Source organism: Halichoerus grypus, chromosome 4, assembly GCF_964656455.1.
Source record: "Halichoerus grypus chromosome 4, mHalGry1.hap1.1, whole genome shotgun sequence".
NCBI lineage: Eukaryota > Metazoa > Chordata > Mammalia > Carnivora > Phocidae > Halichoerus > Halichoerus grypus.
The window spans coordinates 92,265,526-92,281,605 of NC_135715.1; the positions used below are offsets into that span (position 1 = coordinate 92,265,526).

Sequence of the window (16,080 nt, forward strand, 5' to 3'; positions counted from 1 at the left end):
CGCAATCTGCGGGAAGAGAAGGATGGGGATAATACACAGTTTAAAAAGGAAGATCTTTTGTTTTGGTTTTTGTTAAAAGTGATTAGAATTAGGATGGGTTAGCTTTATTTTTAAAATGTCTGAGGTTTTTAAAACCCTTTCTCCTAAGTTCTTTCATTATAATAGTATGTGTTTTACTTTGAGAAGAGAGTTACAAGGAGAAAAAAATTAAATCGTCCATGAATCATCTTCCTACCGCGAGAAAAGCCCCAAGTCTTATTTTGTTCAGGTCTACCCATGGATTATATATCCTTTTAACATCTTAACAGTTAGCAGAAAATATTTTTTGGTGGTGTTAAAAACCAGATGCATCCCAGCAGTTCCACTAGGTATGTGTCCAAAAGCATTAGAAGAAGGGACTGGGACAGATAGTTGTACCCCAGTGTCCGTGATAGCATCCTTCAGGGTAACCAAACTGTAGAGAAGCAGTCAAGTGTCCAGCAGATAAATGGATAAACAGAATGTGATATATGCATCCAGTGGAGTTATTATTCAGCCATAAAAAGGAATGTAATATTGACGCATGTTACAACATGAATGGACCTTGCTTAGACCAAGTGAAATAATTCAGAGACAGAAAGTAGAATAGGGGTGACCAGAGCCAGGAGGGGTGGGGAGTTATTATTTACTGGGTACAGAATTTTGGTTGGGGAAGATGAAAAGGTTTGCCCAACGTATAATGTAGTGGTCATGGTTATACAGCATCTCGACTGTCTTTAATGTCACTGCATTGTACACCTATGAATTAAATGATTAAGATCTATGTATATTTTGCCACAATTTTAAACTGGCTTTTTTTTTTTTTTTGGCCACAATTTAAAAAAATGCGTAAGCACCAAGTGAAGGAGATGTATCTTGTGAGCAGCACAAGTGAGACACGTGCCCCAGCAGTCCCCCAGTGTGGTCTGGCGGCCTGGAGATGGCTCTGCCATGGTTACACAGTCAGATGGTGGGGGCGAGGGAAGTGAGGGTTTGCTCTGTTCCCGGCAGCTGGCCCGCACTAGCTTGGTTATGCTGCCGCCCTGCAAAGGGAGCCAGACAGGCTGGGCAGTGCTCCTCAGGAGAAGGGACCCCTTGGGAGTGAGGGGGGAGTCAGGAACATGACACAAGGGCTAAAGGACACCAAGGGTTTAATTTGTTAAGGACAAGTCTCAGAATTATATTAGGAATGAGGAGCCTGGGTGGCTCAGTCATTAAGCGTCTGCCTTCGGCTCAGGTCATGATCCCAGGGTCCTGGGATCGAGCCCCGCCTCGGGCTCCCTGCTTGGCGGGAAGCCTGCTTCTCCTTCTCTCGCTCCCCCGCTTGTGTTCCCTCTCTTGCTGTGTCTCTCTCTGTCAAATAAATAAAATCTTTAAAAAATGAAAAAAAAATTAAAAAAAAAAAGAATTCTATTAGGAAGAAAAAGTTTCAGAAAATAGCAACAAAGCCTATTCTTTGACCCAGCATAAAGCCCAGCTGAGAGTCACAGGTGTCCAGGGGGTGATCGGCCTCTCGGATACAGAGTTCTCCGTTGCTAGAGATTAGTAAGCATTGTTTGGCTTTGGGGGAGTATATACAAGGATATCCTGGATGGTTGGGCTGCTTTAGATCTTGTGGTGGTCTTCGGGGGAGCGTCTCACATTGGTGGTGTGTCAAGGCCTCACTGAGAAAATCCTGCTGTTCATGAAGAAATGATGGGCGGCAGTGCCGGCACACGAGATTCCTGGAGAAATGTTTGAGTAAAAGTCATCACCAAGTACAAAGTAAAACAGCCTTTACATGTACATGAATGAATGAAGGGGTGAAAACGTAAGCATATTCGGTTCCCGGTAAGGTAGTTTATGAATTAGATGTTTGCAGATAGAAATCCTAGTAACTGTCCTTCCGTCGGTGGCCAGATTTCAAGTGCAAAGTGTGGCTCTCCTGATACTTCTGAAGAGGTAAAGGAAGAGCGTGTTTGAAGTCCTAAGCAGGAACTGCCCGTGTGCTGTGCTGCAGGTGTCCCGCGATGGTGGAGTTGCCCCGCCTGCCACCGAGGGCCGGGGAGGCAGCGATGTGGTGGAAGGAGGCAGAACAGCTCTGGATAACAAGACGTCCCTCCTCAACACCCAGCCTCCACGCGCCTTCCCAGGGCCGCGGGTGCGAGACTACAATCCGTACCCCTACTCCGACACCATCAACACCTATGACAAGACAGCCCTGAAGGAGGCCGTGTTTGATGATGACATGGAGCAGCTTCGAGATGGTTCGTCTTTCTTTGCTTGATTCCGTGCCCCCCCCCCCATCCAAAAGTGCTTTCTGTGGGGCTTTCTCCTCTTGTCAGAGCAGCTCTGGGCCGACAGGGCAAACCTAAATGGATGTACTGGGTCTGCTCTGGTTAGCCGCTTACTCAGCGGCTGCTCACTGAGCTCCTGCCTTGTGCTTAGGCATGGAAGGCACAACCGTGAGCGAAAGTATGCACAGTGCCTGCCCCCCGGGAGCTTACAGCCTCCTCCCGGAGACAGGCATGAGGTCGGAGTCACACAGCTCTCCGGAACTCGGAGCTGTGACACCGTGCGGTGAAGGCAGGTCAGCTGTGCCCATGAGGGAAGGCTTCCCCGAGGAGCTGGGGCCTGAGTGCAGGTCAGAAGCACGAGGGGAGTAGCAGTTAGCTCCTGCTGTTGGGGCGCAGAGGCCCCTGCTGTGCCCTCTCCCAGCCCTGAGCTGTGGGAGTACGATCCTGTAGCAGCCACTGAGAGGCTCCCTTCTGTCACCGGCGTTTTAACCAGCTCTTCCTGGAGCTGCCTTAGGTTGACTTCTGTCCTGTGGTTTGGAGAGAGGGAATCTGGCACATACTGAGCTCCTGTGTTACCATGGGCTTGCTGCTGAACTCAGTGTTTTACCTGTATATCTAATGAGATAGAGGGGATTATTCCTATTTCACAGATTAAGAATCTAAGGGTCCGGAAAGATTAAATTACTTGTCCCAAAATATACTTGGCATGGAACAGAACTAGTCTGCTGTCTTGTTTTGTTTTCTGACACTTGTGTTAAGACCCATTATCCATTATTGAGTAATAAGTGAGTCAAGTATGCATTGGTGTGATGGTATTTTCATCAGGAACTTAATTATTTCCTTTTCACCTGATTGTCATGTTCACTTAATAGTCATTTTTAAAAAATTATATATTCTTTTTGTTTCCAAACCTTTGTGTTTTAATTTTGAATAGAGAATTAAATCAGAACCCTAAATTAGAACTCTAAACAGCATTCACTGTGTGTAATGAAATGTGTAGCTTGCTGGGGACAAGGAGGCAAATGAGGCACAGTCCCTGGCCTCAGAGAACTCAAGGCCTGTCAGGGGAAACAGACTTATCACAGTGGGCCTGGAAAGAGGGGGGTGCCACACTAGAGCAGATGCTGGTTTCAGTGGGGATACAAAAGAAGGAAGACTGGGGGGCGCCTGGCTGGCTCCCTGGCTCAGTCGGCAGAGTGTGCGACTCAATCTCAGGGTCGTGAGTTCAAGCCCCACGTTAGATGTGGAGCCTACTTTTAAAAAAAGAAGAAGGAAAACTGTGCTCTCTCAGTGGCTCAGACAGTGATGGGATCCTAAGACAGCAGTGAAGTCCTTCAGTTGTCTCAAGGCACATCCCCTGGCTCTTACTTGCTGATTGCCAGTGGGTAGCAGCTCCTTAAATTCCCAAGGGATCCCAGTGTGTTTCCGGGGCCATGGGCTAGGGGTATGATGGTTATTATGAATTGCCCTTTCGTGGAGTAGGGAGCTGTTTCCTTTCATTGCTCATAGAATTGATACATCATTTAAGTTAACCCATTTGTAGCTCTCATTTAAGATAGAATAGAGATTGGGCTGGGTGTTGGTTGTTATCTGTCCACAATCTGCATACTAAAAGGCTTAAAGGAAAAAAAAAAGGCTCAAAGAGAAAGGTGGGAATGCAGGGGGGAAAGATCAAGTTCTTTAACATTTCAAACTTCCTGTGTGTGTTCCCCTATCTTAGATGCTAAAGAAAAAAAAAGTACGCAAATACAAATTTAAGTAGTTTCTAATGATTTGTCTTTGCCTTTTCATCCTTTGTATTGAAAGGGCATGTTCAGAGTTGAGGTCTCTTGAAAGAACATGGGAAGAGAAAGGATGTCTTCCATGGTTGAAGTCCCTGCAAGTAATTTTGCTAAGTGATCTTGGCAAGTTTAGTCTGTAAATAGTCCAAGAGTAGTCTAAACATCTTGATTAGTATTTGTTTGCTGTGCTGGTTACTAAGCTCTGGATATTGGGGCAGGGAAGGGATGTTAGAGGATCAGATGTGACGGTGAGGAGGGCCCTGAGGAAAATGTGCGTGCTTTGGTGGGTATGATGGCGGGAGGGGGCTGTCCGGTGGCAGCCTGACTTCAGACTGCTGCGCTGGGGATAGACTTGGCGAAAGAAGACCATAGAGGAGGGACTGTTAGATGGTTCCTCCTGTTTGTCTGAAATGGGAGGGGGCAAAAGATGGTAAGGAAGGGTTAAAGACATTGACGCCTGTTCTCACATCTCTGTTTTCACAGCTGGGGTGGTGGCCTGCTGAGGGTGTAGAGAGTGAAGTGGTTCAAAGCCGGGTGGAGGGCATGGCAGCAGGGATGGAGGAGAAGCTGCCTCTGGAAGAGCGGGGAGCCAGTGGAGGGGAGCCTGAGCATCCCCGGGGGCGCGTCCCCAGCCAGGGCTTCCCTTGTGATGTGACTTGTTTCGGTGTCTCCCCAGTACCCATTGACCATTCTGACTTGGTGGCTGACCTTCTGAAAGAGCTGTCCAACCACAACGAGCGGGTGGAGGAACGGAAAGGTGCCCTGCTGGAGCTGCTCAAGATCACCCGGGAAGACAGCCTGGGCGTCTGGGAGGAACACTTCAAGACCATTCTGCTCCTGCTGCTGGAGACGCTCGGGGACAAAGATGTGAGGCACTTTCCTCGTCCTTATGTTTCCCCCCTTCCTGGGGGACGGGTTATTGAGTCCTGTTCTCCTTGAGTTTGGCTTCAGCTTTACTTTCTGTATTGTGCCTGCTATTTACATCAAAACATTTTTCAGATATTTTCTGAGCAGCAGTTAGTGAGGTCATGTTTTGGTCAGAGACAGGCCCCATTCCTAGCTTATTATATGCAAGTTTTTTTTGTAATCGGGTTTGTAGGACCTGAGGGAAACTTGTTCCTGCTTCAGGTTACCTTGTCTAACACAAAATTTCCTACGACTTTGTTAGCATGGAATGTTTTTTTACAATGAGCTCTTTTCTGTGTGAGTTTTATGTTTCATGTGTAATTGAGAAAGAGGCAAGTTCATTTTTTAAAAGACCCTACTAGATGCTGCCTTCCATGAAATTCTGTGTAGGTTCAGCCCTGCATATGTGAGCAGTTCGAGTGGTCTTCATTGGTCAAGCAACAAGTTCTAGAAGTGTGGATTATTTTCTATTATCTTCTTTATTATTTTTAAAATGAAAAACCCTCTTTGCCCTGTGACATTTAAATGTGGCCCACAAGGCATTTGTACCATGCCTGGTCTGTAACCCACCCATGTTCATTATCCATCCACGTAGATGACTCTGACAGGAGGGAGCAGCCTAGTCAGAGCCCTGCCTTCACCCATCTGTGTGCTGGTCCCTTATGTGGAGACAGCAGTAAATGTTGGGAATTGTCTGAATTACACTCTAGAAGTAAAAGTCCATCTCTGTACTGGGCTTTGTGTAGGCTGGCAGAAACAGCAACGAAGTAGGTGTGGTGAAGAGTTCAAGGGCAGGACCGGGTGGATTTGGAGGAAGCTCAACACAGCCCATGGTATAGGTCACACTCAGGGTCACGTTGATGGTGACTTTGTTGGAAGACGGGTGCGCGTGGGGCTGGGGAGTGTCACGGTGACTGATTTCTTTCATGCTTCGGGTTAATGGTTTGGTGTACAGATAGAAGGACAGTGATGAAAGGGCTGTATTAACTTCCTTACACAGAGTATTGGCTGCTGAAGCCCGTCTGCTTGGTCGGCCTTCGTTGGTAGATAAAGTGATGTCACGTAGAGGGCAGGTGGATGGTGTGTTAGTGTGTGAACTGTACAGATGAGCGACGAAGAATCAGGATGTACTTTTTGGCTCTGTTTGGTGTAAACCCCATTTTCTTTTATTGAGATTAGGAGTCTGTTTGAAATGGCTTTCCTCCAAATGGTGAGACTCGGGCCTCAGACAGCTCGAGGCGTGTACACGTTCCCTTCCCCTGTGATCTCATCACACAGAAGGTCGGGAGTAACGACAGGTCTGCGGCTGTCTTAGTCCACAATCTTACAGGTCGTGTTGATGAAATGGTTACATGCTTTTTACCCGTTCTTTTGTACATTTTACAAAAGGGTAATTTGCATATCTAAGCCTCAGGAAATCTGGAAATCCCCCAGGAGTTGGATAATGAACTTAGATGTATCGTCCTCGTTCAGTATCATTTGGTCCTCATTTGGCTCATTCCAGAAACCTTCATCAGGTCCCTCTTAGGTGCTAGGCCCTGGGAACGTCAGCATAGGCACAGCGCCTGCCTCCTGGAGCTGGCCCCTCAGCCTGGGCCACATAAGCAGTGGGACCTATGTTGGGGTTCCAGCAAGGTGCCGGGGAAGCCCAGGGCTGGGTGCTTGGCCCTGCTGGACGCTGGTGGCTGGCATGTTCACTGAAGCGCTGGGTAGCGTTTGCTAACATCTTCCTTTCCTCTTCTACTCCAGCATTCCATCCGAGCACTAGCATTGAGAGTTTTACGGGAAATTCTGAGAAACCAGCCAGCAAGATTTAAAAACTACGCCGAGCTGACCATTATGAAGACTCTGGAAGCCCATAAAGATTCCCATAAGGAGGTGAGCCAGGCCTCTGGCCTAGGAGTGCTGAGCAGACGAGTCTGGGGTGCATTGAGGATGTGGGAGGAGAGGAGGAGTGTGGATCACTGTATGGCCCAAGACAGGGAGTCACTGCCTTTGAGCTGGGCCCCGGGCCGTGATACCGGGCAAAGATCCCACTGCTGGTGTGACAGCTGAGCCCAGGTGCAGTTGAGGGCCTGGTGCCACTTGGTAGGTTCCTGATTGCCTTTCCACCTGTACAGAAACTGGCCTGTTCCGCTGACCTGTCCCTGAGGGATTTCTCAAGTCAGTGGTTCCCATTGCTGTGGGTCAAAAGAAGGGGTGTAGGGGTCTGTCATTTTCTGGTGGCGTTCAGCACCCACCAGACTGGTGTTGGGAGGTCAAGGTTGGCTTGGGAGACACAGATGTGCGAGTGCTAGAACCAGGTCTTCCTTGTTCCACAACTTCAGACAGGTTCTTTCAGCTTCCAAGCCTCAGTGTTCTTGTGTGTAAGATAGAGGTGGATATGATCAGTTTCTCATGAGAATTAAATGAGAAGTCAGTGAGGGTTCCTGGCCCAGTATGTGTTGACAGAGGTGCTACACCACGTCGGTCTTCCTCCCTCTCCTGCCCTCTCCTTGTGCCCCTCTCTGCAAGATCTGGATGAACGGACACAGTCATGTCATGCCTCTCCTCCTAGCTCCCGAACACATAAGATACTAAGAAACTGTCCTGGCACCTCAGAGGCCTACCAGGGAGCCGGAAGGACATGTTTCTGTGCCCCGCACACTTAAAACCGGCCTTGAGTGGACACTCAGTAAATCCTCATCCACTTGCTTCCTGAAGTGTCCAGCCCCCATGGCTCACCAGTCCTTTGAGTATCTAGAGACCAACAGGGAAGATGGTTGGAGCTTTCTAAGTACAAGTGATCTCAGCAGCCAATAAAAGGTACTATGGAAAATAGGGCTATGTACTTAGAACTCCAGAAACTTGAGTGGGTTCGACCCCAGTGACACATAACCACTTGCTCAGGTCATTCTCTCGGCTCCCACATGACTCTCACGAGCATCCTCGTGGATTAAGGAAATTGCAGTGAGAGCAGTTCTTAACATGTCTACAAAAAGAATCCAGACCCTAAATCATGGTTTTTCTCTGTTTAGCAGTTACGTGGCTGTCAAACAGTGACAGGTCCGACCTCCAGAAATCCACCCCACGATAGCAGACTCATCAAAGGTCTGGGTCTCATGCTCTGTCTAGGCATCTCCACCTGATAGTCCTAGCACAACACAGGTTCGTAAGTGATAGATGTGTCTCAGACGGATACCGTATGCTTCCGAAATCTGGCTTGGTTGTGCGATAGTGAAAATCACTCATGTTTGAATAAAACACTCGCCATTTACAATAACTCATTTAAAAAATATGAGGACCAGATGAGCTAATACAGTCAACACCATTACTCCTGAGCAAGGAAAGAGGGTCCAAAAAATGCCGTAATTTGTCAGGTAATACGTGGCAGTTATTGGCAGAACCAAGATGTGAAACAGGTCGTGTGTCTCTTTTAAGGGGCAACTGGCCTGGCCTATGCTGGCTTTTTTTTTTTTTTTTTTTTAACCATAATAGCTTCTCCTTAATGAGAATACATGATCACAAAATGAAGTAAGGGGTGGCTGGGTGTCACAGTCGGTTAAGCGTCTGACTCTCGGTTTTGGCTCAGGTCATGATCTGAGGGTCGTGAGATCAAGCCCCGCATCAGGCTCCACACTCAGCAGGGAGTCGGCTTGAGATTCTCTCCCCATCTCCCTCTGCCCCTCCCACTGGTGCTCTCTCTCAAAACTATAAATAAATTTTAAAAAAGAAGTAAAAGTGATATTTTTTTTTAAAGATTTTATTTATTTATTTATTTGACAGAGACACAGCGAGAGAGGGAACACAAGCAGGGGGAGTGGGAGAGGGAGAAGCAGGCCTCCCTCGGAGCAGGGAGCCCGATGCGGGGCTCGATCCCAGGACCCTGGGATCATGACCTGAGCCGAAGGTAGATGCTTAACAACTGAGCCACCCAGGCGCCCCTAAAAGTGGTATTTTTTTTGCAAATATCTGATATCAGTTGTTTCCTCAGGAGAGGACATACTTAGAATGTGGCATCAAGGTGAAACTAAGCCATCCAGAGTATGTGGCACTTACTGTCCCCTTGGAAGATGTCTGTGTTTAAAGTCGGCATCCTGATCTTAAACTTTGAAACTTTGACAGTAGACCCTAGGAAGTACAAGTGAGCAGAATTAAATAATCTGTTTACTATTAGCAAAATGAGAAATTGAGGAGAGAAAGTTCTTAGGTGTAACGGCCTTTCAATTGCCTAAGGGACAGAAGCAGAAAGTATCTGTTGCTTAAAGTAAACTTACCAGCATTCAGTTGACATGGAATTCGAGTAACCCAGGGTCTGCATGCTGCTGTCACTGATTGCCTGATAAAGCAGGTGGGGAAAACACTGTGTTCCACATAAAGAAGTGCCTGTATTGGCCCGTCTCCCCTGCTTTGCATACTTTCGTACTCACCTTGACTCGATGCCCTTGTAGTTCTCCTTATGAAACTTCACTCTGTCACTTTGCCAGAAGCTCCTCACTTGGGCACCTGTGTGTGTAGGTTTTAGGTATGGTTTTTTTCTTTTTCTTTCCCTTTGAAATTCTTGTAGTCTTTCTCGTATTTTAACCAATCTGTCTCTATTCCCCGTTCTTGTGTTTTCAGGCAGAATACTTAGGTGCACATCAAGTTTGTGTTGTAGCCATCTTGTTGGCAGAGAACATCGCACACGGTATTTCTTTAGTTATGTTTTCTCGTCACTACATTCGGGCGTTATTCAGACATTGGGAAGGATCCAAAATGTTTCTAGACCCAGTGACTAATATATCGGTCCTACAGAGGCAGAGTCTGCTCTCCTAGCTAATTAGTACTTCCCAAGTGTGGTCATTCCTTTGAGCGCCCCAGAACTTCCGTCCCGTAGGAAGCTAGTTGGTTTTGTATTCACAGACAGAGCCCAGGCTTTAGCAGGACATGAGACCCGGCAGGCTGGCACATCTGCCCTGAGACCTTAGCAGCAGATGTCCTCCCGTGCCCGCTGTGGTGGTGGCCACGCCACAAGGCACCTTGTGATGGCACCGGGACGATAGCAGTGAGAGAAGAGGAGTAGGGTAGGGCTAATGATAAGATGGCTTGTTTTCCCATCCTTTAAACGAGGGTCTGTTTTCTCAGGGTCTTTTAAAAGGAACCGTGCATGTAAAACACTTTTGCTACACACTGAAAGTGTACCAGGTACTAGATCTCGCTCAGGCATCACCCATCTTCAGCCAACACAGACCTGGTTAAGCACCATGGAGGATTTGGATACCAGTTTAGAGTTTCTATTTGAGACGTTGGTGTGGATCAGCCTAGAGATGTTTTCCTGTTCCTTATTTGAATAAGTACATCTCCTTCATTATCTAACTCCTTGTTTTTATGTTTTTAGTAAATAAACTTTGCTACAGAGTTTTAACGTCTTGTTAATGAAGTCACTGTGGTTTTCAGGAGGGTTAGCTTGTAGCGACCATCTTGAGGAGCCCAGCCTTGGTAGTGACCCTCAGAAATCTGAAGCCCATTTTCTGTTTTGAAAGAAAACATCGGTTTTACCTTTTCTCCTCTTAGAATTTGCAGTCTGTTCGGGCTGGTGCTGATTCTCTCCTTCACCGGTGAAGAGGGGATTTGATAAGAGAATCGATGGTACGAATGGATTCTGGGGTCAGCGTGGGGGGGGGGATGACTCCAGAGGCAGGAAACCCGGTTTTCAGTCCAGCGTGTGTCCTGTCCAGCTGTTGGGTCTCATCACCTCTGTGTGACCCTATAAAGCATGAGCATCACGGGACTCAAAGACATGACAGTGTGGACATGTCATATGCTCTGTTAATATTACCACGTGAAACTGGTTTTAGACATCCTTATCTGTTTCAGAAGCACCTCTTTCTTCGTAAACAATTGATGTGCCGATTATGAATCATTTTAGACACGTTTGATGTAAGAACAGCTGTTGCTCCCAGGAATTTTGTCTTACATATAATCCCCCAAATGTGGAAATGTTTGGTAAATGTTTATTTAAAGTTGAAAGAAATACCAACTCTGTGTCTTGAAGATGTTCTATAATTGAAACTCTTGGATCGTTTCCTGAACTTGCCCTTGCCCACGTTAGTGAATATTCAGTTTTATTTGTCTATAGCATCCTTTTATGTGCTGGACTGGGTCACCAAACATTTCTTGCCATGCACAAAAGTCTGGGGCTTCCGGACATCACCGTCTGGCCTTGGGTGGTTTGACTTGTTTGGGGAAGTTGGATTCTGAGATAAATATAAAACAGTTTTTTTCTTTTAGGGGTTTTGAGCTTAAAGCATTTCTAGTTAATTTTATATTTTATGATTTCAAGGAATTAAAAGTAAAGCCAGACCAAAATTATTTTTAAAATAAACATTTCGGGAACTAGCTTCTTGCTTCTGCCATACCCTGCTGGCGTGGCGTGTCTTACGCAGTCCTTTTGACAAATAGGGCCAGAGAAAAGCAGCAGTGTGTCAGTGTGTCACGTTTTATTTTAGCAAGTGGATAATTCTCTTTCAAATACCAATTAAAATCACTAACTGACCACGACTAAACCCAGACCCTCTGTACTCTAGAATGGTCTTTGGAAGCCTCCCGGGGTAGCAGCCGTGTGTCAATTGGCTCTGGAGAACAATGCGTTGTGTGAACCTAGAGAAATTACTTCACCTCTCTGGACCTTGGTTTTTCTTATCTGTTAGCGCAGGGAGTGGACTAGATGATTATCTGTGTCTCATCCAGCCTCACGGTGCTAGAAGTTGCTATTGAGTAAGAAACCTAAACCTTTGTAGGTCCTAAATATGTACTTTTTCCTTGACTCAGTCTTGGGATGTGGCTAGAAACCCTATTTCCTTTGTACGTTTTTGCTGCTTAACAAAAAGGCAAAAACAGAAATCTATATACTCATTTAAAGGTTAATAGTTGCCAAGCCAACAGTCTGACACTAATAGCACAAACTCTGGTAAATATTTTATTATTGGAGGCAGGAAGTTGGGGGGGCAGGGGGCAGGGCTCCAGTCTTCAAAGAGCCCGTGGTTCAGTTGAGGTTAAAGCAAACGTGTGGTTCAGAGTGAGATGCGCTAGGAGTTTGGAGTGGGCTGGAAGAGGCAGGGAAGACTGCCTGAGGTAGTTAGAACCCAAGACTGGCTGCGAGGAGTAGTTAGGGGGAGGATTCTAACAGTGAACCAGGGCAGCACAGCCAGGGGGAGGGAACATGGGCTTTTAGAAGACTCCATAGAACCCACACTGCTGTCGTGTTCTATATGTCAAGTGGAGCTACCCTGTCCCACCCCGCAGGATTGTCGTAAAGTGCCAGGCGCGGTGTCTGCTTCTGAATGGCAGCGCCGGCCGCCCTTGCAGTGTTACTCGGGGCAGGGGTGCGGCTCCTCCCTCTGGTGGACTGGCCCTCCTAGGAGCCTGGTGTGACTCATGGCCTTTAGCTCCTGTAGCTTCAGGAAAGGCATCTTACCCAGAAACAGGCAAGAGGGCCATTGTTTAATGTCAGAGCCTTTGAGTTTGGAGTTTGAAGTCCTGGGTTCTCATCCTGCTTCTGCCTTTCACTGGCTGTGTGACTGTGGGCAAGTCACAGGCACTCTCTGGGTCTCTAGAATGCAGGTGCGCGGGGAGCGGGGATGCGCCATGCCCTGCAGGACTCATTGTTGAAAACTGAAGGTACCATCCTTTCTCTCCTCGTCCACCCAAGAAAGTAGACGGATTGACAGAATTGTCGACAAGCTTTCCTAAATACATCTAAGAAGGCTATTTAAATTTGGCTGAGCAAACTTTAAAACACCAATGGAAAACACAACTTTTGTCTTGGGGCTACTGCCCTGGAGTGGCTGTCACATTGTCACCTCCAGCCTGGAAAACACCATGAGATTTGAGAGGTGGACACTGGGGATGCAGTGGAGGAGGCTTCTGTGTGATTCCCAGCTTCCCGTCTGAGATTTAGGTTGTCTCTTCAGCCCCTCCTGAGAGGCCGGCCAGCCCAGTGTCTGCAGTGCCCTCCCGGCTCTCAGCCCCTTTTCCTCTTGGCCCTAATTCTGCCCTTTGGGGTAGGACAGAATAAGTCTCCCCTTTAGCTGCCTTAATACATTATGAGAGAGAAAGTATTGCCCCAAATCTGCTTTTCCAGGCAAGGATGTGATGGCTCTCTTGTTAGACATCATTTCATTCAGACTCGGCCTCCTGACATTTTTCCTGTGTGTTTCCCCCCCGCACCCCTCACCCCAGGAGAAAGTGTTTGTCAAGTAGACATGGAAGATAAGGTTATATAACCCAAGATAATGTGAAAATCCTTGATTTTATAGTCTCCCCCTCATTTTTCTGATGACGGAAGCTGAGGCCTGGAAAGCAGAAGAAATTTATCCCCAGACCACCTCACTAGTTGATGACAAAACCAGGTCCAAAACTCAGGCCTGTGGACGTTCCACTCGGAGCTTTTTTTTTCTTTCCTGCCTTGCTCCCTCTGGCATGGTACTGAGCCTAGCTAAGTGAGGACTCGCAAGCAGGTCCAGACCCATGCTGGCACCCCACCTTAAATCCTGGCATTTATTAAGTGCCAGTCTCTCACCAATGACCAAATCTCCTCAGGATCCTGGTGGATACCAAAACTCAGTGTGGATCCCATTTGTATAAGGTCTTTCCAGCTTTTCCCCAGGAGGTGGCGCCATGCTTTTCCTTAGCCTCCACATTTCTGAGGGGCTAAACTAGGTATGCCCAACTGGGAAGACTTCTTTGATTCCAGTCATTGTTTAGGAACATTTGCTTTTTTTTTTTTTTAATTCAACCAATTTTTCTGGTGTGTCTGTGACAGAGCCAAACCAAACTTTGCGAACTTAAAACACACAATCCAAATTTTGACAAGTTCTGTGCTCTAGAAGAAACCTTATCTTTAAGCAAACATTCATTAATATTCTTAGTAATGATCTCATTTAAAAAAAAAAAATGAGGAAATTATGCTTTTCCCAGCTGGCTACTATTATTTCACTAACTTTGAAAAGAAAGAATCCTTATGTTTCTAACCAGACTGTAGCAGAGTCAGACTTGGAACAGTCTGGATCACGTCAAGGTGGGTTATAACCTGCTTGATGCTGCCGTGTCATAAATATGCCCCATTGCCCTTTTTAAAATCCTTGCCGTTTCTGGCCACCTTGTCTCCCAAACAGTATTGTTCTCCTTCCTTTCTGGTGCCCATGTTTACTTTTGCTCTCTGTTTGCTTACATTTATAATCTTTGCTTCTTATGTTACATAGAACATAGGGGCAAAACCTAAAGTTCACCCTGATTCAGGCAGCTCGCCAGAAACTGGGGGCTTGGCATCTAGAGGGAAGTCAGGAACACCTACCCTCCTTGCCAAAAACGATGTCTGCCTTGGGAAACTTTCTGTAACCGGGTGTAAGAGAGAAGGCCTCAAAGCCAGAAGTACACCTTCTGGCTTTTTATTTTCAGACATTTTCCGAAAACCTTTTTATGTTAGGTACATTTGATTAAATGCTTCATGCAGGGTGACATGGAAAATTCCCGGAGTTCTAGAAAAGGAAGTTCTCCTTGGGTTTGGGTTTCAGCTCAGCAGATGTGGAAGTCTGTGGACCCAGCAGCTGCCTAGGGTAGGGTAGCTCCCTTTCACCTGAATGACAAGAGAGCACGGAGAGGTGGGAGGGAAGGAAGGACACCTTACGATGGGACCGAGTTCTTGCTGTGAGCCTGCCAGTACCCTTCCTCGTCCCATTAATGCTCGCTGCATGCCCAGGGGCGCGGGGAGGCAGTCTGCTCCTGTCAGGACTGTTGAGTGGCGCTGCTAACACCTGAATCCCAGGCTGTTTGCACGCCTGTCTTTGCACCCGCTGAGCTGCTGCCCCGCTCCCAGCGGGATCCTAAACATGGATTCCTGTCCCTCGGTATTTTCTACCTTGGCTGTATCTATGAAGTTATCCAGTATTTTCTGACCCTGCTATTTTTTCCCCCATGTTTAAAAACTAAGAAAGTTTCTTCAGTCAGTACTAAGCATTCTGAGCAGTATATTAGGATACTTGGAAACAGTAGTTTTGCACAGCAGAAAGGCATGGGTTTCAGAGCACGGTCTCGGTCTCCCTGTGGGACCAGCTTAGAAAAGAGATGGACCCCCTCTTCCACTGTCCACCTTCTGCTTAGCAGTACGTAACTCAGCCACGTGCCCAGTGTGGGGCTTTCCCAAGTGCACTGTGGACTTACGGCAACCCGTGGGACATGCAGGAACTGAGGAGGAAGAAAAGCACTTGATTTTAGGGTAATTCGTCGCATGATGGAAGTCTTCTCAGAAATACACTGCCCCTCGTCAAACAGCGTATACTAGAAAAAACCAACCTGAACTAAAGTCTCTTTTGCAAAGGACAGAGCAGTTGCCTTTCAGGCATGTCACCTGGAATGGGACCCTCTGGGCCTTCTATGGTTGATTTTGCCCAAGGCCCAAGTTGGTCATTTATAGATATCTTGCTTCCTCCTCATTTTCTGGGCTAGCTCCTCGGTTGGAACATGTAAATGCAAATCAGTGAGGCATGCCCCAGAGGTGACTTTGCCAGTCATGGGCACTTTTAAAAATACATACACTGTGGGAGTACTCGTTTGACAAACTCACTGAGCACCTGGTGACCTCGTGCATATTGGGCATTCTGTTGGGCATGGGGGATAGAAAAACGGCTAAGATGGTAGCTCACCTTCCAGGGACTTTTCGTCTAGTGGGAGAGAGCACTTGAGCAAGGTGTTTGAGTGCAGTGATGAAGGTGTGCACACGAGGCTTCCCAGAGCCGTACTACCGTGAGTGAGTCTTGAAGGCTGACCTGGCCCAGCCAGGAGAAGAGCACGAGTGAGCGACAGTGAAGAAGAATGGAGGGGTTAGTCCGGGGCTCTGAGAAGTGGCCAGCAGGGCGTGTGCAGGGCGTGCCGTCAGCTCCGTGTCACCAGGGCACAGGGGGACAGGGAGGGAGGGCGGAAACACCGCTAGATGGTCAGGCAGGAGCCAAGCCTTGCTGACCTTCCACGCCATCTCGATGAATGTGGGCCTAGTTTTGGGTTAGCTTTTTAGAGAGATTCTTGGCAATGGCAGACCCACTTAATGTGGGTGCTAGCCCTGGTCAGAGGGGTCCTGTGGCCAG

The 16,080-nt window shown here is 47.3% G+C and overlaps 1 protein-coding gene across 1 annotated transcript in view; it reads left to right on the plus strand.

Moving 5' to 3' along the window:
- CLASP1 (cytoplasmic linker associated protein 1) overlaps positions 1–16,080 on the plus strand; it is a 262,760-nt gene that overhangs the window by 228,162 nt on the left and 18,518 nt on the right. Inside the window, exons 35-37 of the mRNA XM_078070663.1 lie at positions 2,018–2,264; positions 4,752–4,942; positions 6,731–6,859. Coding sequence (XP_077926789.1) covers positions 2,018–2,264; positions 4,752–4,942; positions 6,731–6,859 — 567 coding nt within the window. The remainder of the gene's footprint in view (positions 1–2,017; positions 2,265–4,751; positions 4,943–6,730; positions 6,860–16,080) is intronic.